This window comes from Hydra vulgaris, chromosome 10 (assembly GCF_038396675.1).
Source record: "Hydra vulgaris chromosome 10, alternate assembly HydraT2T_AEP".
NCBI classification, from domain to species: Eukaryota; Metazoa; Cnidaria; class Hydrozoa; order Anthoathecata; family Hydridae; genus Hydra; species Hydra vulgaris.
In genome coordinates, this window is record NC_088929.1 from 46,182,679 (window position 1) to 46,205,971 (window position 23,293).

General features: G+C 28.3%; 1 protein-coding gene and 1 long non-coding RNA gene across 6 annotated transcripts in view; both read left to right on the forward strand.

Moving 5' to 3' along the window:
* The window catches only part of LOC101235964 (SCO-spondin), a 204,726-nt gene that overhangs the window by 73,284 nt on the left and 108,149 nt on the right, over window positions 1–23,293 (forward strand). For all 5 annotated transcript variants that reach the window (XM_065808144.1, XM_065808145.1, XM_065808147.1 and 2 more), the window contains exons 7-8: window positions 2,563–2,670; window positions 7,628–7,759. In XM_065808144.1, coding sequence (XP_065664216.1) covers window positions 2,563–2,670; window positions 7,628–7,759 — 240 coding nt within the window. The remainder of the gene's footprint in view (window positions 1–2,562; window positions 2,671–7,627; window positions 7,760–23,293) is intronic.
* On the forward strand, window positions 19,300–22,065 carry LOC136086001 (uncharacterized). Its single transcript, XR_010641307.1, has 2 exons — window positions 19,300–19,454; window positions 21,869–22,065. It is a non-coding gene; the product is annotated as an uncharacterized LOC136086001 (long non-coding RNA).

Genomic DNA, 23,293 nt, shown 5'->3' on the forward strand with positions numbered 1-23,293 from the left:
CATTCTGCAGAATCCTCTACTGTAGTCAAGAATTGTATTAGCAACATCCAATTGTTGTATAACCTTTTTAGTAGTAGCCCATGCGCTGAAGTGAAGATTTTGACTGAGGCAACTGGGCAGTCCTTTCACCAAACGTTACAAACAAGATGGAGTGCACGCATAGAAGCTGTCTAACCATTGTTGAAACGACCAAAAAAAAATACTGAAGTCCTTGAAACATATTGATGAACTTGATATAGAAGATCATCAATTGATTTTAGTTAAGGCACTCAAAAAGTGGATTCAATCATTTGAGTTTATGGTCTTGACTTCTTTCTGGTTCAAAGCTCTCCGATGTGTCAACGATGTCTGCCTCCTTCTTCAATCAGAAAGTATTTCTTTGTATGACGAGACAAAGATTTTAAAACTCTAATCGATGACTTTCTAAGACTTTAAGCTTGACAAACTTAGTTCTTCTTGGCGCCAAATCCTTCAAATGTGAAACTGGTTGCATCTGGGTTAGCTTTCTTTGGGTTTCAAAATGATTTTGTTAAGAAGAGTACAAGAAATAGAAAAACACTTCACTGCAAGTCAATGAACAGAACCCACTTTCACGAAGACCAATTAAAGGGTTTTGAGGTGAACGTATTTAATGTTGCTCTTGACACTCACCTCCAGCAGATATAATACAGAAGGTATACAGCTCAAAAGACGACGGATATATTTTTGCTCATATGGTGTTCTCCATCTCCTTTTAGTGATGAAGAAAAACTTGGTTTGAAAGAAAAATGAAAATTCCTGGTAAATTTCGAGGTAAATAATGCAAAAGAAGAAGATTTAATTGAAAAAATCTGTCATCGAGATGTTCTGAAGTGATCAAATACTTTTAAGCAAAGAGAATCTCTTTCTTCTATCAAATTGCTCAACACAATCTACCAGAAAGGTCTTCAGCCAATATTTCCTTCTATTTTGCTTGTATTATTTTATATTATAGATCAAAAATGCTTTGCATTTTTAATACAATTCCGGTTTCAGTGGCTAAAGGAGATCGCTCTTTCAGTAAGACTGCGCTCAACAAATCCAAATTGCCATCTAAAATTACTGAAGAACGCCTTACAAACATTTAGATGATTTAAATTGAAAACTACCTTACCGAGAATTTATCGTACGAAAATGTCATCTCTAGTTTCTTGAAGAAGAAAGCCCGCAAAGTGAAATTAGTGTCTGACTAGTCATAATTATTATTTTATTGATGAAATATATTGTATTTGTATTTTTGTTTTACCATAAATAACCAAGTTCAAATGTAAAATGTTTATAAAAGCTATAGTTAGTACAAAAATAATTATTGTTTTCATTGAATTCTAATGTGATAGTAGACATACAGACGATAAACAGTGAAATTCATGCTTAATTCAATACTACCAGTTTGGGGCACCGAACAAAAATTGACCCTGGGCACCACAAAGTCTCTGTGCGGGCCTGGATCAAATAATCTATTTAGTATTATGTTATTTGATTTGCCTGACTTATTAGATCCCATGTAAAAAGTTTACATTTAATTAATACCTCATACAGATCTAATAATTCAGGCGAATTTAACAATCTATTATATTAGTAGATTATTATCTACTACTAGTAGTACATTATTATCTACTACTAGTAGCAGATTATTATCTACTACTAGTAGTAGATTATTATCTACTACTAGTAATAGAATATTATCAAGTACTAGAACTAGTAGTAGATTATTACCTACTACTAGTACTAGTAGTAGATTATTACCTACTACTAGTACTAGTAGTAGATTATTATCTACTACTATAGTAGATTATTAGTTTTATGCAATGGGATCTAATATTTCCGGCAAATCTAATAACCTACTACACTGCTCGTCGAGATTTAAATAAGATTTAAAATAAATATATTGCTTAGATGAAATGAACATCATAGTTTAATAATGTGGTCTGTTATGACTGTTGTTGGCATTTTGACTGTTGTTGGCAAGTTATCCTTGATTGAAATTCTTAAATATTTGGCGAAAATTAATAGAAATTTTGTATATTGACAACTATATTTAATTAATATGTGGCAGAAGAGATTACAACTAGGATCTATAGCGGTTAATGCACTTATTTAAAACTTTTTAACTAAAATCAAGTTAATGCTGTTGAGCTAAATTTATTCAAAGACTCAAAAATGGTATTCTTTAGGTTAACTTATAAGAGTAAAAAAAAATAATAAAAAATGTATAAAAAAGAGAAAAGGTTCTTTAAGCATCATAAAAACCTGGAGCAAAAAAAGATTATAACATGCATATTAGCATATTATGTCTGAGCTTTTGCTCAAACATAATATGCTAACAAAATCAACCCCAAATAAAAGAATTTGAATAATTCTAAAATTATCTTAACCTCACCGATTACTTAAATAGAAATTGAGGGTTTAATGCGTTATTTTTATAATTATCAAATCATTTATTTATTGAAAAGTTTTGACTTAACATACTATTTTTGGTATAATATATTTTACATATTATCGCATATTAGGTTATATCTTTAAAAAGTTAATTTCTCTATATAGTTGGATGTGGTACATGTAATGAAAATGCTCAATGTGTGACTCTTGCTTATGGTATTGAAAATTGTGTTTGCTATAGTGGATACAGTGGTGATGGATACACATGCTCAGGTATATAAATTTTTTGTGTGGTTATGCATTGCATATAAATGTCAGTTTTTAGTAAGCAGATAATCAGGAAAATAAAGCAAATTTAAAATCTTTATAACTTATTAGACCTTTAAGTGAAGTTATTTATTTATAAAAAAAATCTATAGTCATAACCTCCTTATAATTAAAAAACGTATAAATACGTTTTTTAATTATAAGGAGGTTATGCATTAAAAAGTGTTAGTTTTAAGAATTAAAAATAATTTTTAAAAAGCAAATTTTCAAATTTGCAATTACAAAGGTTAAACACAATGAAATTTAGCATTCTTTAATTGCTAATTATTCAAAAACTACTTAATAGATTTTTCTAACTTTTATAAAATTTATACAAATTTAATTACAATAGATTTGCCTTTATTGAGATTTTGATAGACTTTGCTTAATATTTATCTTTAAATCCTTTCCTTTTTATCACTTCCAGTTTGTTATTATAATAGATTGAGTTGGTTTATATCACAATAAAATAAATCCAATCAAGGATTGAGAAACATTGGTCAATTTTGAAATGTCAACTCGTGACAATAAAGACATTTATTGGTTCAATTGAGAAAAGTAAAATCAAGTTGAATAAATTTTGTTTTTTTTTGCCTTTTCTTACTTTATCTTTTAAGTTTCCATTAAGTATATTTTTCTTAGAAAAAGCATAATTTTTTATATTTCTACACAGTTTTAAGATTATTATTTCTACATGATTTTATGCGTTTTTTTTTTTTTTTCCATAAGAGCTCAAAAATGTCACCTACACTTCTGCTTAAGACTCATTTAAAAAATTAACTCTCCATAGTTGATTTTTTAAATGAGTTAAGTCGGAAAAAAAAAAAAATACATAAGTTGTTGGTAATTTTTAATTACAAACAACTTATGTAGTTTTATAAATAAACTTTAAATGCAATGGTCAAGATCGCATTTAGTTATACTAAAGGTGTCTTTCCGTTGACTGATGTATCTGATTATGAATTTAAACTATTCTTCTCTTCAAATAAAATTATTATAACTGATGACTCTTTCTGTTTAAAACTGTTAATCTTTTGATGTAGATGTCAATATTATGACATAAATAAATTTTGTTCTCTTAACTTTAAATCTCCTTTCACACATCCAATTATTATTCCAAATTATAATTTTGAGTACACACCAACCGAATCTTCTTGTGGTGGAACTTTATCAAAAAACTGATTTATAAAAGCAGAGATAACTTGATCATATACCGTCATGTGGGGCTACTTGAGCTAACTGGGGTTACTTGAACCCAAAAAAATAACATGTTAACTTATTTGTTTTTTACAGAGTTATTTGGTATAAAAGTAAATAAGTTAGTTATACACTTACTTAAATCAAGTAACATAAAAAAAAAAGTTGAACTTTTTTGCAAGAAGTAATCAAAAAAAAATTTTTTTAAGCAAAACTACAATAATGGTAAAAATAAGTGTAAAATTTTTGTCTGTCCAGACATAACCAAAAAAGATAAAAATTATTTAACTACATTTCTTAAAAGATGCATCAGTTGCCACAAAATGTAGCAGTTATAACTGCCTTTAATTTTTATTATTTTGATAAAAAAAATTGTATTTATGTTTGAAGTTTAAAATTACTTGCTACTTGAACCCAAATGTCATTGTAGCAGCTTATGTTTGAAAATGATTAAATTTGTTTTCCTTAACGTTAAACCCCAAAGTGTAATAATATATTTAAAAGGAGTTGATATATCTGTTATTTTAATCATGCTTTTAATATTTGTTAGGTTATAGAATGTATACCTAAACAATGTTGGTGGTTGGTTTAAGCTAATGTTATGCATCATTTTGCGTATACTTCGCGCTATCATAACTGATTCTACCAGAATGGTTTGCAGATATAAAAGAAAATTGAGATCTAGAGCTTACTAAGACTATACCAATCAAAACCTAGAGCAAGTCTGTATTAATATTGAACGTGGGGCAATAAGTCAGTAGTTTGCTGAAGAACAACTTAGAATCAACTGTTCCAACTTTAAGAGAGCTCTTCGAAGACGACGCCTTACTATCACAAAGAAACATGCAAGGCATCCTGCTTACTTCACGCCTGAAGAAAAATTGTCATTTTGTGATCACTTAAATAAAGTTTCAAATTTTCCCTACCCACTGATATCATATGATCTTTGTTTTATTGTTTAATCCTATCTAAATCGATTAAGGAGTGGTCTTCAATGTTTCAATGAAAATCTCCCAGGTGTTGAATGGGTAAACGCTTTATTAGAAGAAATCATCAGCTATCTGAGTCATTTGCCAGATACCTCAAAAGGCAGAGGGCTTTTTATACTATGGGTTTAAGTAGCCTTACAACAGGGGCTACTTGAGCCTAACCTTTATCCCCTAAAAAAAAGAGGGACCAAAGTCTACCCAAATATTTTTTTTTATCTATAATCATCATTACTATCTAATAAGTTCATGAATTAGCAACAACAAGTTTTTTTTACATTGACATAAATATGTGAGAGAACCACAAACCATAAAAATGTATCAAATTCGAATCCATGTAGTCCCGTATGACGGTACTCACCAAACTATTTAGAATCTACATTTGTTGAAATAATTTTTCCCAAAAAATCAAATGTTATTGTTGGTTGCATCTATAAACACCCTAGTATGAATGTAAACGATAAAATGCTTTTCCTTCTCCAAAATATATCTACTGAAAATATATCTGTCTTTCTACTTGACGATTATAACATGGATCTGATACAATCAAACTCTGACTTTGCAACTTCTGAATTTTCAAACTTACTTTTTATAATATTTGATTATTTATTAAGCTACCAACAAGAGTTAGTGACCATTCTGCTACAATCATTGACAATATCTTTTCAAATCTAACCACTAACCAGAATATTTCAGGAAATCTAACAACTTCTATTTTTGATCGCCTGCCTCAATTTCTTATTTGTCATAATTTTTACAAGTTATTTACACCACGCAATCACAATTTATACCGCAGGACCTTTAAAAATGATAATGAAGAATCATTAAAATCTGAAATATTAAAACCTTATTGGAATGACATTTTCAACAAAAACAATGTCAACTCTTGTTTTAAAGCATTTATTTCTCAAACAACATTGTTGTTAGATTGTCGTGTGGCACTCAATAAAATTAATGTTAATGGCTACAATCGTCAATTCAAACTATGGATTACTAAAGGTATAATAAAATCAATTCAAGTTTGAAATCTTGTTCGAGGGAAATTGTTAAGGATAAAAAATCCAGCAAATGTTATTAAACTAAAAACTATTTTTAAAAGCTATAAATATATCATAATTAATCTAATAAAACTGAGTAAAAAAATACATTTGAAAAAATTCTTTTTAGAAAATGTAAAAAATCTTCGTAAAATTTGTTAATCATTACGTTTTACTTTCTAAACTTGAACATTACAGGATCCGAGGAGTTGCTTTCTCCTCGGATCCTGTAATGTAAGCAACTCCTCGAATTTATTACTCTAGTAAATGGTTTCAATCTTATCTTTCCTATCGGAAGCAGTTTGTTAGCATTAATGGTTGCAAATCAAATGACAAATACATAGTTTGCGGTACTCCTCTGTTCTTGGTTTTGTTCTTGGCCCTTTATTGTTTTTGATTTTTATGAATGATCTAAATAACTCTGTCCACTTCTCATCAGTCCATTTGTTTGCAGATGATACTAACATCTTGCAAATTAATAAGTCTCATCATTCTTTGTGTAAAAATATAAACTTTAATCTAAAAGGTTTAGTTCATTGGCTAAATGCAATCTTAATTTCTGTGAACTTAGAAAAAACTGAACTAATATTTTTTTAATCTCCAAGACAAAAACCTTTATACAATAATCATATAACTAAAGTTAAATTTAATAACGGACGTTTATATCCAACACACGTTGTTAAATATCTTGGTATTTTTATAGATTCGAACCTCTCATGAAATTTTCATATAGATGCACTCCGTAAAAATTTAATAAAGTTAATGGCATGCTTTCAATAATTCGCCATTTTGTTGATAAAAGTACCCTTGAAAATCTTAATTTTGCAATTTTTTTCCAAAAATTTCTTAACTACTGTTCTCAGGTTTGGGGACAAATTGGCAACTTTAATATTAATAATATTATTTGTTATCAGTTCAGCGCCAATCAATCCAAATAGTAAGCTTTCAACTCCATGATACAGAAACCTCAAACTTCTTCAAAAAACTTAAAATTCCTACCTTGTCAGCATTAGTCAGATTTGCTCATCATCTTTTTGTTTTCTCCCTTAATAAAAATTTACCTTCTTTATTACAACCTTCTTCATTAAAACGCGATTTATACATTCACATTTAACTAGAAACATCAAGAATGGAAAACTAAAGGTATGGTAAGTATTCAATTACACATCAATGCATCAGTGAATGGAATTGAAGTCTTCTTTGCATTTTGAATGAGTTTGAAAAATTAAATCTTCAAAACAATTTATCTTCGTTTCTTTATTTAAAACAAAATAAATTTAAACAAATTCTATAAAAACTTTATTTTCATTTTTTATCATTAGTAACTTCTTTTAGTTTTCTTATTTTTCTTTTTCTTCTGACTAATTTTGTAGAAACCTAATTTTGTCATTATTGTTTATTTTTTTCATTACTGCTATTTATCAGGTTACTGCAAGAGTGACTCCTTTCTTGTCAATTATTTATATTTACTCTTAATAATGATATTTCGATATTTAAAAAAAATATCTGTTTTGTTGTTATTGTTGTTTTTGCATTTGGCGTTTTTTTCAAGCGCATTATTTTGGTTGGCGTCTTTAGCCAGTAGCCTAGATTCGCCTTATGGCAAATGCACCTTAGGCAATAATAAAGCAAACACATAATAATTTTAATAAAAATAAAGAAGTAATAGTAATTTTGCTGATAAATGTTTATTTTTTTATTTAGATATTAATGAATGTAACAGTTTATATCCTCCATGTTCTTGGACTAATGGAGTGTGTCAAAATACATTTGGTAGTTTTTTGTGCTCATGTACAACTGGGTGGGTTTTAGATGTAAATAACTCTAGTTGCATTGGTGAGTCATTTTATTGTGTGTATATTACATATATATATATATATATATATATATATATATATATATATATATATATATATATATATATATATATATATATATATATTTATATATTTATATATATATATATATATATATATATATATATATATATATATATATATATATATATATATAAATGGGCTTAAATTTCAAATTAGTTTCTAGGTAAAGGGTGCATCGAGGGATCTAGAGGAAGTGCTATTCCACAAACCTCAGGGATTATCTTTTTCCGGGTATTTACGGAGTTCCAGATATTTTTTTTAACTTTTAGTGTTTCTGAATGTTCACCTTTCAAATACATGCAAGTTGAAGTATACTTTAACTTAATATATACATATACTTTTCAAAAATGTTCAAAAATATATAAATAAATACAAATATTCAAAAATATATACATATATTTTTGTAATATATTTGTTTTTTAAGCTTTTTCACTCATCACTCAGAAAATGAAAAGTGTCAAATTATTATGAAGTTGAAAGTGTCAAATTGTTATGAAAAGTGTCAAAATTAAAAAAATTGAATCAACTTAGCTAAAAGCGAAATTAAAAAGAAAATAAGGGAAAATAAATTCCTGATTATTTCCGGATATTATATCTAAACAATATTCCGGATTTTTAAAATATGACTTGGATGATCTTTGCCACCTACACCTCACAAAAAATTTTCATAATAGAGTACTTTTTTTTTTATGAAATTGGTAATATCTATATACAACAGACGTTTATTTTTTTTATTCTCCATTACTATCAAATATTACAGGTCTATCTTAAAGTTGGGTGTTAGGTTGTGGGTAAGGTTTAAAATGCCCTATCAAAAACTCATTCTTTTAACAAGCTTGGTTTGGAAGCAGGAACAATCACTCTCGAATCCTGACCACGGAAATAATATTTAGTTGCGAAAAACTGGCCAGATTTTTCAGTCGTTTTGAAAACAGTTAAGTTTATGTTTGTCCGTTGTCACATTAAATAAGTAGATCGTTAAATAACTAGACAAAATGATATTCTGCGCATGCATTAGTTTACGGATACATATTTAACGTATTAAGTCCAAGGCGTACTTTATAACAGGCCTATTCATCGTGCGGATGACGTCATAAACTTGAGGCGAACATTTTGTATTTCCTATATTCCATTCTGTAACAAGTCGAAGTGCTTGCTAAATTATTTAGTCAATTTTAAAATTTTTAGTTTACTTTGTTATAAACATGGGTCGTAAATGCTGTGTCACGAATTGCATCGGCAATTATGATAAAAGTTCCTAAGAAAAAACTTTTCGTCTTCTTTGAACACCAGAAGAAAGAAAAAAGTGGTTGGCTGTTAAACCAAGAGACAACATACCAGATAAGAAAGACACCGTTGTTTGTGAAAGGCACTGGCCTTTTTTGATAGACTTTGACAAAAGATAATGGCAAAGAAAGACCATGTGATCCTCCATCTGTGTTCAAGTGTGTAAAACCAAGTTTAATACCTAAACCATCTGGTTGTCCCAGAACAACTTCAAGATCACATGCAGAAACTAGAAATGTTCAACCTGACGAGTTGTCTGCTTTTAATTTAAAAGATGTTATAAAATCTTTTAATGATCTGAAAACACACATAGAAAACTATAAATTTAATGGAATTGATATATTTAATACTAAAACAGAAAATCAAGTTTTGATTCAATTGTTAGAGTATGTTCATGACACAGGTGTTCCATTGTTTCTTCTAAAAATAAATAATAATTTTCAGTATGAATCTTTTCACTTTGGAGTCAAATGCTTAATAAAAACACTCTCACAGAACAGAATTACCATATTGAATAGATGGTCGAATATTCAAGAAGCAGTTCGATTTTTAAATTCATATGAGATAAGCAGTAAAGAAAAAATTATTCAACAGCAACTTTTTTCAATGAACGATAAACCTGTTACAGATAAAAAGTGTTCTGTTGAAACAATGATTAGAGCTTTTAAGTACTTTGCTATGTCACATGCTACATATAATCGTCTTCAAGAAGACTTTGAACTTCCTAGGATTACAATATTAACAAGACTAACATCAAAAGTAAAATCTATTCATGAGGATATTTATCTACAAAAGATTTTTTCAAACTTAACAGACATTAGACATAAAAACTGCATTCTTCTATTAGATGAAGTTTATGTAAAGACTATGTTGCAGTACCATGGGGGAACAGTTTTTGGAAAAGCAGTTAGTAATCCAAATGTTCTTGCAAATACTGTTTTTAGTTTTATGGTTATTTGTTTGGTGGACCTAAATTTTTATGTAAAATGCTTCCTGTGTGTGACATCAATTCAAATTTTCTTTTTGAATAAACTACTTTTTTTATCTGCGATAAAAGCAGCTGGTGGTCATGTTATTTCTATAGTTTGTGATGGTATCAGGGTAAATCAAGTCTTTTTCAAGAAATTTGAGACAGATGGCGTACCTTGGCAAACAAAAGATAATATATATCTTCTGTATGATTTTGTGCGCCTTTTAAAGAACATTCACAATAATTGGATCACTGAAAAGTCACAGGAACTTGAATTTTTTGTTAATAAAGAAAAAAAAGTTGCCAAATGGTCTCATATTGTAGCATTGCATAAATTAGAATCAAATCAAATGATTAAAATGTCTAAATTTACAGATGTTGCTGTGTTCCCAAAACCAATTGAAAGGCAAAAAGTTTCCACTTGTCTGAAAGTATTTTGCGAAGAAACAGTTAATGCTTTAAAATGTCACCCAGAGTTAAAAGATGTTGATGATACTATTTCTTTTCTTTCAATAATAACTGAATTTTGGAGAATTGTTAATGTTCATAGCCTTTATGCAGATGTACATATGCGTGATCTGAATCGGTCTGCTATTTTCTCTTCTGATGATTTTAATCTTCAAAAGCTGTTAGAATTTGGAAACATGGTTAAGCAAATGTGCTCTACTCAAATAGTTTGTTTTAAAAGCTTCACTAAAGATACTTCTAAAAGTATCTATCATACTTGTAATGGTCTTGTGGAGTTATCAAAGTTTCTCTTGTCTACAAGTCATAAGTATGTTTTGCTTGGAACATTTACAACTGATCCATTAGAAAAGCAGTTTGGAAAACTGAGACAGGGATCAGGAGGTACGTATTTTATCACTGTTCAACAAATACTAGAGAAAGTGGGTATCATAAAAACGAAACTACTTTTGCAATTAGACAAATATGGTGTTGATCTTGATTTTACTACATCAGGTCATTCTTGTGAAAGATGTGGTTTTTACTTAAATGAAGAAAAATGTTTGATATTTGATATATTGCTGGTTATATTGTCCAAAATGACAAAGATTCAGATGATTCATATTTTTATTATGAGAAATTTAGAGATTTTACTGAAATTAATCATGGAGGATTAACTATACCTGGTGATTCAGTTTGTCAATGGGTAATATATTGTTATATTATGTTTCGTGAAGTAGCTGATAATACATGTATATCTTCTTTGTGCAATCTAATGATGCTTGTATCAGAATCCTATAAATTAAATATGAACAGAAACCATGGTTTCTGTTCATATTTAATTTATAGGATTCAAAACAAAAACTTTTAAAGCTTAGCGTTAAATAACATAGGTCATCTATGCAACTGTTTTTTTGTTAAATTGAACTGTTAAATTTAAATAATTACACTGTATATAACTATAATAGAATAAAAGAAAAAAGTATTATTATTTTTTAATATATTTCAAATGCATTTTTGTTGTTTATTATTATTTCTTCCTTAAAAATTAATTTTTATGTTCAGTTCAAGTTATTTTTTCTGTATTTTTTGTTTAAAAAACTCGCCTCCAGTTTATGACGTCATCCGCACGGTGAATAGGCCTGTTATTAAGTACGCCATGATTAAGTCACGTTAAATCAATGATATATTAAAAATAACTAGATGTCTAACTGCCGTAAATTGGCATAAGAAAAAGTGAAGCAAAAATCGACCATTATGGGGGGCAAAATCTTTATGCTATTTATCAAAACAAAACAAATACGAAGCTTAAGATTGTTTAATTCGGGTGAATGGCCTATCAAAAAGCTTTTTCTTAAAAATATGTTTCTTGTCATACTATACTATAAAGATATAAATTCCGATTAGAATATACGTCGTGAGTTAAATATTATTAAAAGTAGTAAATTATCACTATAAAAATGCCCTAAAGTAATAACAATTCGCATGGCAAAGAAAACGCTTTTAGTTCAGTTACGTATGTTTTTATTTAAATTTGTTCGTCTGGCTTAGCAAAAATGCCTTGATTGTTCAGTTTGTCAACTTATTTAACGATCTACTTATTTAACACAATGATATATTAAAAATAACTAGATGTCTAATTTCCGCGTATTTTTTGAAGCAAAAATCGGCCATTATGGGGGGGGGGGCAAATTTAAAAAATAGTAAATCACGGTTGTTTGGATCAATTAATATTCGATATTTAATATTCAAAATTTATAAATCATGGTTAATTCTTGTGCTGCAGCTGGTTGCACAAATAGAGCAATGAAAAATGACAACAAAGCATTTCCTAAATTTCCAATTAATGATAGCGAACTCTGTAAAAGGTGGATTGTTGCTATAAAACATGAAACATCTATTCCTACTGAGCACAGCCGCATATGTAGTGATCACTTTTTACCTTCAGATTACAGTATACCTGATTTTAATAACAAGCCTAAATTAAAACCTTTTTCTGTGCCATCTATTATTATTGTTTCAAAACCAAAAGTCAAAAGAAAGTTTAGTTCTATATCGCCGCAAAAAAATAAAAAGATACTCATTAAAAAAGTTTTTCCACATCGATTTCCATTCGGATATAAGTGATAACAATAATGTTGCTGCTAATAGTAACGAAATTTATATCAATAGTGTTATTTTAGAAACAACAGAGAGTATTGATTGCCAGGTGGATATAGATAGTAGCTTTAATATTATCGAAAGTAGTAACAAAATTATTAATGATGATACTATTATTTCTAAAAGTACATTATCGAAAAATGCAAGTCCAGCTAAAGCAAAATTAAAGGCAAAAATTAAAATTCTTAAACAAAAGTTGCGACGAAAAGAAAAAAATAAATTTATTAAAGGTTATGCTAAAAAATCTAAGCAAAAAAAAATTGTTTCTGGAGATGCTGCTAATGTTCTTTGTAAAAACTTTAGTGGATTGACTTTTGATATTATAAAAAATCAGTTTAAAAACAATACCTCACTTCCAAAAGGGCATAGGTATACTGATGAAATTAAAAAATTTACAATAACTCTGCATTTTTACTCACCTAAAGCATACAATTTTCTACAGCCTATACTCCATTTACCTGCTTCAAGCTCTCTAGCCAACTGGACTTCCTCTGTAGATTGTGAACCTGGTTTTTTTGAAGATATTTTAAGTTATATTAGTATAAAAGCAGAGACTGACATTAATTATAAAGATTTTGCATTAATTATAGATGCAATGGTAATCAAAACATCAATTCTAAACAATAAAAAGACAGGTCGATTTATTGGATTTACAGATTATGGAAAAGATATTGTTGCAATTGAACCAGATACACCAGCTACAGAAGCATTGGTATTTATGCTGGTAGGATTACGAGGTCATTGGAAAACACTTATTGGCTATATACTGTGTAGTAAAATAACAGCTGAAAACCTTTCATGTCTTATTAACAAAGCATTAACAGTTTCCTCTGATAAAAAAAATAAATGTACGTAGCATTACATTTGATGGTGTAAATGTTAACTTTAATTTTGTTGCATCACTAGGATGTACATTTGGGAAAAGACAAGAAAAAATTAATCGAAAATTTACTTTTGAAGGCCATAATCACTACTTGTATGTAATCCCTGACCCAAGTCATATGCTAGAATTAGCTAGAAATGTGTTATGTGATTTAGGATTAGTACTTAAGGATTGTGATGGAAAATACATTAAATGGAGTTATATAAAAGCTTTATATGAAATACAGGAAAAAGAAGGATTAAATGCAAATAAAATCTCAATAAAACTTATTTTCAGCGTCACAAAATGAATGTTAAGTTTGCTGCACAAACACTTAGTAGTTCAGTTGCAGATGCAATTGAATTTCTGATGTTTTCCAAATATCCAAATTTCAAGCATGCTGAAGGTACTGTAAATTTTATAAGGGTCATCAACAAATTATTTGATATGCTGAACTCTAAAAATCTTTTTTCAAAATCGTATAAGAAAGCTCTTTTTTTGAATGATTATCCTTATTGGAATGCAACTTTTGATCAAATAATAAACTACTTATCAAAGTTGACAGATGCTAATGGTACTCCATTATTAAAACATAGGAGAAAAACCTTTGTATTAGGGTTAATTGTGGCTGCAAAAAGTCTCCAACACTTAGCCTATGAGCTTTTGACTTTAAATGTTCATCCTTTTAAATTTTGCCTAACATACAAATTTTCACAAGATTATCTTGAGTTACTGTTCTCTTGTATTCGTGGAATGAATGGATTTAATAATAATCTAGATGCCCTCCAACTTAAGTCATCTTTAAAAAGAATTTTTTTTTGCAATTCTATTGTAGGCTCAAAGCATGCAAATTGTTTAACATTTGAGGATATTGCAAATGGCTCTATTTTTGCATTAAAGTGGAGTAAAAAATCTGCAATTCATTCAAATCCTGAAACAGATTTTTTAAACTTTGATATTGATATTGTTACAATTCAAAATTATCTTGATAATACCTCTATCTATAAGGAAGCAATACTAGGATATATATCTGGATTTATTGTAAGAAGATTATTATCAAAGATAACATGTTCTGTGTGTGCAAACTCACTTATTTCCCAAAACAATTTTGTGGAACATTCTTATGGAACATCAGTTCTTTCATTGATTAACATAAAAAATAGGGGTGGGCTTATTGCTCCAAGAAATGATGTTATACAAACTATAATAGTATGTGAGAGTGTTTTCAAAATTTATGTCTGTGGTGACAATTTCAAAAAACCAAAAATGAATGTGGAACGAAACCTTAAACTGAAAATGATTTATGCAGTTAATAAAATTATTAGTGAAAAACATTTTTTTAAAGACCTAAATGAACATGATCCTGAGCATGAAGCTGTCACTGAAGACATGCATTCCACACAACTGATAAAAAAGGTTAGCAAATGACTTTTTTAAAATCAGACTGCAAAGATATGGCCAATTATATACAGAAAAAGTTTAAAAAAAATCAATGATTGGTTTACGTCAACAATCTAATAAATTAATTACATTCAAAGGTTTGTAACATAAATACAAAATAAACAATATAAAAGGATAATAAATTACTTAAAAATTCAATTTATATATATATATATATATATATATATATATATATATATATATATATATATATATATATATATATATATATATATATATATATATGTGAAAATATTATAAATAAAAATATTAAATTAAATTTTATTAACTGTTACTTTTCTTGATTTGTTTTTTATATTGAAAGACTCGTATTTCAAAGGAAAGATATTCTTTATATACCTGAATACCTATGGAGCTTTTTTTGTATTGAAAACCTTACTAGATTATAACATAACATTGAATTAAATTTATTTAATTATTGACGATAAATCAATTATAGAAAAAAGTAATAATGATTTTTATGATAACAAGAAGTTTTTAACCATAAATAAAATTCTAACATTTCTAGAAGGAACCTCTGAGTTGTGTCACACAAAGCTTAGTTAATTGTCAAAACAGTTTTATAAAATGTTTCATTACAAGTTTTGACTCTGTTTACCTTGCAGTTATGTTATAATACGTCCTAGCATTACTGCAGAGGATAATTAATGACTAACAGGTGCATAAAATGTTAATAGATTATAGATTAAAATCCAACTAAATCTAAGATTTGAGTTAAATGTTAATTTTTAAAATCAAAAAAACATGAAATAAGTATGATTTTGAAATGTTTAACAAAAAAAATGCATATTTTACTTAATTATTAAATTTTAAATCAAAATAACATCAAATTTTTTAGATATCTGTGTATCGATTTTTTATTGATTACATTAAATTAATGATATCAAATAAAATAGTCATCTCACAAGGAAGTTTATTGTATTCCTAAATAATTTAACTGTGCAATTTAGCAAAATGTTTCACGTTAAATTATTTATCCTTAACCCTTAAACTTAACGATTGTAAAATTTGTAATTGTTACTTGATGCTACGCAGATAATTAGTAAGGACAGCATTCTGATGTTATCGCAGAAAAAAGAAAAGAAGAGAATTTATTAATTCGTGTCTAGCCTTTTTTTGTGTGTCAATTTACCTCTTCAAAGCCGAAAAAGACACTACAGTCGAAGAGGCTGCTTTAGTTGTTGTTACAAGTTACTCTGTAACTTCGAAACACAAACCATGACGATCAAGACCGCTACGCGGAGAAACAAGTTGAGCGCGGTACTGGCAGGGACGTGGTGGCGATCGAACTCAGAACTTTTTGATTATGAGGCGAGCGCTCTACCACTACACCGCTACTGTACTACCGTTGAATAACAACCTAGACGGGTATTATTCGACGATTTTAGCGATTTTAATGTATGCATAGCGCAATAATAATAAAATGTGACCTAAACTTAGTTAATTATTTCTTACAATGAGAATGTTTTAAATACAAACGATATTAAAGAAATAACACACTTCATGCTACACTTTATTTTGAAAATAAAATCAATATAATAATATCCTTACACATCAATGAGAAAAATAATATCCTTACACAATATAAATAGCAAAATAAAACAACATGGTCTTCAAGTCCTTTTGAAAAAATTTAATTTGGTTGAAACTTGGGCGTTTTCGGAAGAAATTCGGTTTTTCCACATGGAATTACAAGCCTATATAGAATAGAAATATAGTATAATATAAATAGTATCATAAAATCACAACGAATAAATAAAATAATTATAAAAATGCTTTTGTGCCAGAAGAGTACTTAATAAATGCATTGATTAATATATGTCAATAAATTGATTTACAAAATGAACTCTAATTGAAGGATTTGAATTTTTAAATCAAATAGATGTTAAAAGTGTTAAAACAGCCATATATCAACATGCTAGAATAGTCTATACTTTCACAATATTCTATAAAAAATTGATCAAATATCTCATTATAATTAAAAATTACATAGCCACATTTTTAAATACTATTTTTGATGTAGTTGTAATAATAGGTATAATTAACTGCAACTGCAACAAAATGTATGTAAATAAAGAACTGACTTTAATAACTGTACCTATTGACTATATCTTATATCGATAACCCTAGTTGAATAACTGATGACAGTAAGAAAAAAACAACTACAAAGTGAGCAAAACAAATCACCATGCTAATAACAAAATAAAGAACAAACAATAGTTGACCTAAATTAGCCAATTGTATAACTTTAGACATCTATAAGACACTTACAAAAATAAAATAAGTAATGAACTTTTTAAATATTAACTAGAACATAAGGTACATAAACAAACCAACAATAAAAAAATAAAAAATAAAAACATATTTATGTATATTGATTGAACTTAAATATTCAAATATGTCATAAAAACAAAAACAGTAGAAATAACAGGATATATTCACATTGATAGTACTAAATACACACTGTTTATGACAGTATAACACAGTAACTAAAGGAAACATCTCTAATTTACCATTCTCAATACATTTCAGGTAATGCTACCGCATGTCATTATCTTTTTATATAACTAAACTTAGGTTGATACTGCTACACAAAACCATTACATTTCCTTTTAAGAAAAAATCACAATCATTTTCATGTGCAACTCTATGCACTAACAATGGCACATTATCTTTACTTAAACTATTAAAGAGTGAATCATAAAACTGAACACACTTCCAATGTAAAACAACATCAGGACACATTACTTAGAAACACCCAATATGATTTTCTAACATTAATCGTTTGCATACAACTGTAACTTTCTGAAAAACCACCTGAATTAAAACAACTAAAAATGCAAAGAATCCAGATATTTTAAACTTGGAAACCCAAATATTTTAGAAAACTGATATAAAAACAATCTTTGCACTATATCAATCAAAGTATCATCAAGCCAGCCAGGCGAGCCTCTTAAAATATCTAAGACCTTGTCTTTAGACTGTATTGACAAACTTTAAAGAAAACTTTAAAAAAATTTGAACTTCGACAACCCCTTTTTACAACGATACTATCATTAATAGCTTTTTTCAAACCTTTACCGCTACCAGTTTCAACTCTGAACCTTTTTCTCATTGATTGGTTTGAGGAAAATAAGCAGACTTTTAGAAGAGTACCAAAAATCTCAAAAATTTTAAATCTGTAAAATAAAGTAGTTGCATAAATTGTTAATTTTTCAATATATTTACTTCAATTATCAGTAATTATAATATTTTTTTTTCAAGTTTTATTAAAGCAAGAGGTCTAATAAGGTCTAGGGGAAGTTTGTGTACCTATAGCCAGATTTTTTTAATGCCCAAATTCAAGGCCCAGACTTGTCTAAAGAAGGTGAAACTGATACGATCACATCTCTATACTAATTACTATGTATTAGTATAAGTATATTGACTTATACTAATAAAATTCCATCAAGTAAAAGGGTTTGAAAATTAGTGGCCCTAGGTACAATAAGCTTTTTTTAAACTGTACCTAGGGTCACTTTCTGAAAATTAGATTCAAATTTATAATAAATTTAAGTTAATTTGGTCTTAGATTGTTTTCAATAAGTATTTCTAGTAATACTTAATTGCAACTCTTAAATACGTAACAAAATTGACTAGTAATTCTTAGCAAAATTGACAAATAAGTTAATGCATAAAATGGAAGTCCCAAAACAACTGTGGGTTTTGAGATGCTATGACATAGTACAAAATTTACTTCAGAAACATAAAATAATATAAAATATACAATAATAATAAACTCTTAGACTAAACTTAAGTTAAACTTTTATATAATTTAAGACTTAGTCATAAATTATATAAAAGTCACAATTTATTATTCTATCAGAGACTGCTAAACATCTTAAACAGAGTAATTATAGACTGGCATTTTAATTATATAATTTTAAAAAATTTTAAAATATGATTATTTTTGTTTTTTGAGTTTATAGCTAACGGAAACAAGGCTACTTATTTAACGATAGTCTTAACCTACCTAACGGTAGCTTTGCGCTGTATCTGCGCAGGCGTTACGCTTGCGCAGATACAGCGCAAAGCTTCCGCAGGCGTTACGTCTGCGGAATAAATAAGTAGACTGTCAGTTCTGCGCAAGCGTAACGCTTGCGCAGAACTGACTGTCTACTTATTTATTAACGTGACACCGTTGTCGCGTTAAATAAGTAGATCGTTAAATAAGTAGACTGTCAGTTCTGCGCAAGCGTAACGCTTGCGCAGATACAGCGCAAAGCTTCCGTGAGGTAGGTTAAATCTATCGTTAAATAAGTAGCCTTGTTTCCGTTAGGTATAAACGTAAAAAACAAAAATAATCATGTTTTAAAATTTTTTAAAATTATATAATTAAAATGCGAGTCTATAATTACTTTGTTGAAGATGTTTAGCAGTCCCTGATGGAATAATAAATTATTATAATAAAAAAGTGTCAACTTTGTGGTATGTGTATATATAACCCACTATTTAAGTTAAACTTTTATATAATTTATGATTAAGAGTTAATTATTATTGTATATTTTATATTATTTTATGTTTCTGAAGTTAATTTTATACTATGTCTCAGCATCTCAAAAATCACTGTTGTTTTGGGACTTCCATTTTATGCATTGACTTATTTGTCGATTTTGCTCAGAACTATTAGTCAATTTTGTTATGTATTTAAAAGTTGCAATTAAGTATTACTAGAAATACTTATTGAAAACAATCTAAGACCAAATTAACTGTAAATTTATTATGGATTTAAATCTAATTTTCAGAAAGTGACCCTAGGTACAGTTTAAAAAAAGCTTGTTGTACCTAGGGCCACTAATTTTCAAACCCTTTTACTTGATGGAATTTTATTAGTATAAGTCAATATACTTATACTAATACAAAGTAATTAGTATAGAGATGTGATCGTATCAGTTTTGCCTTCTTTAGACAAGTCTGGGGACTTGAATTTGGGCACTAAAAAAATCTGGCTATAGGTACACAAACTTCCCTTAGACCTTATTGGACCTCTTGCCTTAATTAAACTTGAAAAAAATATATTATTACAATTACTGATAATTGAAGTAAATATATTGAAAAATTAACAATTTGTGCAACTACTTTATTTTATTGATTTTTGGTACTCTTCAAAAAACTCTAAAATTTTAGATTATTTGATAAAGTCTGCTTATTTTCCTTAAACCAATCAATGAGAAAAAGGTTCAGAGTTTAAACTGGTAGCGGTAAAGGTTTGAAAAAAGCTATTTGTTAATGATAGTATCGTTGTAAAAAGGGGCTGTCGAAGTTCAAAATTTTTCTAAAGTTTTCTTTAAAGTTTGTCAATACAGTCTAAAGACAAGGCCTTAGATATTTTAAGAGACTCACCTTGCTGGCTTGATGATACCTTGATTGATATAGCACAAAGTTTGTTTTTATATCAGTTTTCTAAAATGTTTGGGTTTCCAAGTTTAAAAAATCTGGATTTTTTGCATTTTTAGTTGTTTTAATTCATGTGGTTTTTCAGAAAGTTACAGTTGTATGCAAACGATTAATGTTAGAAAATCATATTGGGTGTTTCTAAGTAATGTGTCCTGATGTTGTTTTACATTAGTAGTGTGTTTAGTTTTATGATTCACTTTTTAATAGTTTAAGTAAAGGTGATGCGCCATTGTTAGTGCATAGAGTTGCACATGAAAATGATTGTGATTTTTTCTTAGAAAGAAATGCAATGGTTTTGTGTAGCAGTATCAACCTAAGTTTAGTTATGTAAAAAGATAATGACATGCGGTAGCATTACCTGAAATGTATTGAGAATGGTAAATTAGAGATGTTTCCTTTTATTACTGTGTTATACTGTCATAAACAGTGTGTCTTTAGTACTATCAATGTTGTGAATATATCCTGTTATTTCTACTGTTTTTGTTTTATGACATATTTGAATATTTAAATTCAATCAATATACATAAATATGTTTTTTTTGTTTTTTATTGTTGATTTGTTTATGTACCTTATGTTCTAGTTAATATTTAAAAAATTCATTACTTATTTTATTTTTGTAAGTGTCTTATAGATGTCTAAAGTTATACAATTGGCTAATTTAGGTCAACTATTGTTTGTTCTTTATTTTGTTATTGGCATGATGATTTGTTTTGCTCACTTTGTAGTTGTTTTTTTCTTACTGTCATCAGTTATTCAACTAGGGTTATCGATATAAGATATAGTCAATAGGTACAGTTATTAAAGTCAGTTCTTTATTTACATACATTTTGTTGCAGTTGATTATAGCTACTATTACAACTACACTAAAAGTAGTATTTAAAAATATGGCTATGTAATTTTTAATTATAATGAGATATTTGATCAATTTTTTATAGAATATTGTGAAAGTATAGACTATTCTGGCATGTTGATATATCTTTGATGGGCGGACATAAGAGTATAACTGCATTTTTGACCATTTAACGATTTATATGAGAAAATGTGACTTGTGTATGCCGGCATCAATGGTTTTAACAGTATAGTTACACCATTCGGTTCAAACAGAATAAAAGTAATAACCCATTTCTCAAAATATGACTTCTGTAGCAAAATAATTGGGTTCATAATAATGTTTTTTTGCTCTCCTGAAAAGTTACACTTTTGCAGTTATACTCTTATGTCCGCCCATCAAAGATATGGCTGTTTTAACATTTTTAACATTTATTTGATTTAAAAATTCAAATCCTTCAATTAGAGTTCATTTTGTAAATCAATTTATTGACATGCATTATTCAATGCATTTATTAAGTACTCTTCTGGCACAAAGGCATTTTTATAATTATTTTATTTATTCGTTGTGATTTCATGATACTATTTATATTATACTATATTTCTATTCTATGTAGGCTTGTAATTCCATGTGGAAAAATCGAATTTCTTCCGAAAATGCCCAAGTTTCAACCAAGTTAAATTTTTTCAAAAGGACTTAAAAACCATGTTGTTTTATTTTGCTATTTATATTGTGTAAGGATATTATTTTTCTCATTGATGTGTAAGGATATTATTATGTTGATTTTATTTTCCAAATAAAGTTTTAGTGTAGCATGAAGTGTGTCGTTTCTTTAATATCGTTTGTATTTAAAACATTCTCATTGTAAGAAATAGTAAACTAAGTTTAGGTCACATTTTATTATTATTGCGCTATGCATACATTAAAATCGCTAAAATCGTCGAATAATACCCGTCTAGATTGTTATTCAACGGTAGTACAGTAGTGGTGTTGTGGTAGAGCGCTCGCCTCATAATTAAAAAGTTCTGAGTTCGATCGCTACCGCGTCCCTGGCAATACCGCGCTCAACTTGTTTCTCCACGTAGCGATCTTGATCGTCATGGTTTGTGTTTCGAAGTTATAGACTTGAGAGAGGGTTGTAAAAACAACTAAAGCAGCCTCCTTGACTGTAGTGTCTTTTTCGGCTTTGAGGAGGTAAATTAACACACAAAAAAAGGCTAGACACGAACTAATAAATTCTCTTCTTTTCTTTTTTCTGGGATAATATCAGAATACTGTCCTTACTATTTATCTGCGTAGAATCAAGTAACAATTACAAATTTTACAATCATTAAGTTTAAGGGTTAAGGATAAATAATTTAACGTAAAACATTTTGCTAAAATGCACAGTTAAATTATTTAGGAATACAATAAACTTCCTTGTGAGATGAGTATTTTATTTGATATCATTAATACGGGTGAATGGCCTATCAAAAAGCTTTTTCTTAAAAATGTGTTTCTTGTCATACTATACTATAAAGATATAAATTGCGACTAGAATATACGTCGTGAGTTAAATATTATTAAAAGTAGTAAATTATCACTATAAAAATGCCCTTAAGTAATAACAATTCGCATGGCAAAGGAAATGCTTTTAGTTCGGTTAACGTATGTTTTTTTTTAAATTTGTTAGTCTGGGTTAGCAAAATGCCTCGATTGTTCAGTTTGTCTACTTATTTAACGATCTACTTATTTAACGTGACTTAATACGTTAAATAAGTATCCGTAAACTAACGCATGCGCAGAATATCATTTTGTCTACTTATTTAACGATCTACTTATTTAACGTGACACCGTAAAACAAAAAGGTTTTGTTTACGGACGTATCTGGAAACATACATAAACTTGAATGTTCTCAAAACATCTTGGTGCAGAGGAATAAAAAGCAAACACTAAAAACCCACCAAAAATATGAACATAATCGAAATAAAGTTCTAGAGTATTCTGTTTAAATGATTTAAATAATGTATTATTCAAGATTTGTTAAGTTTTGAGATTTCTA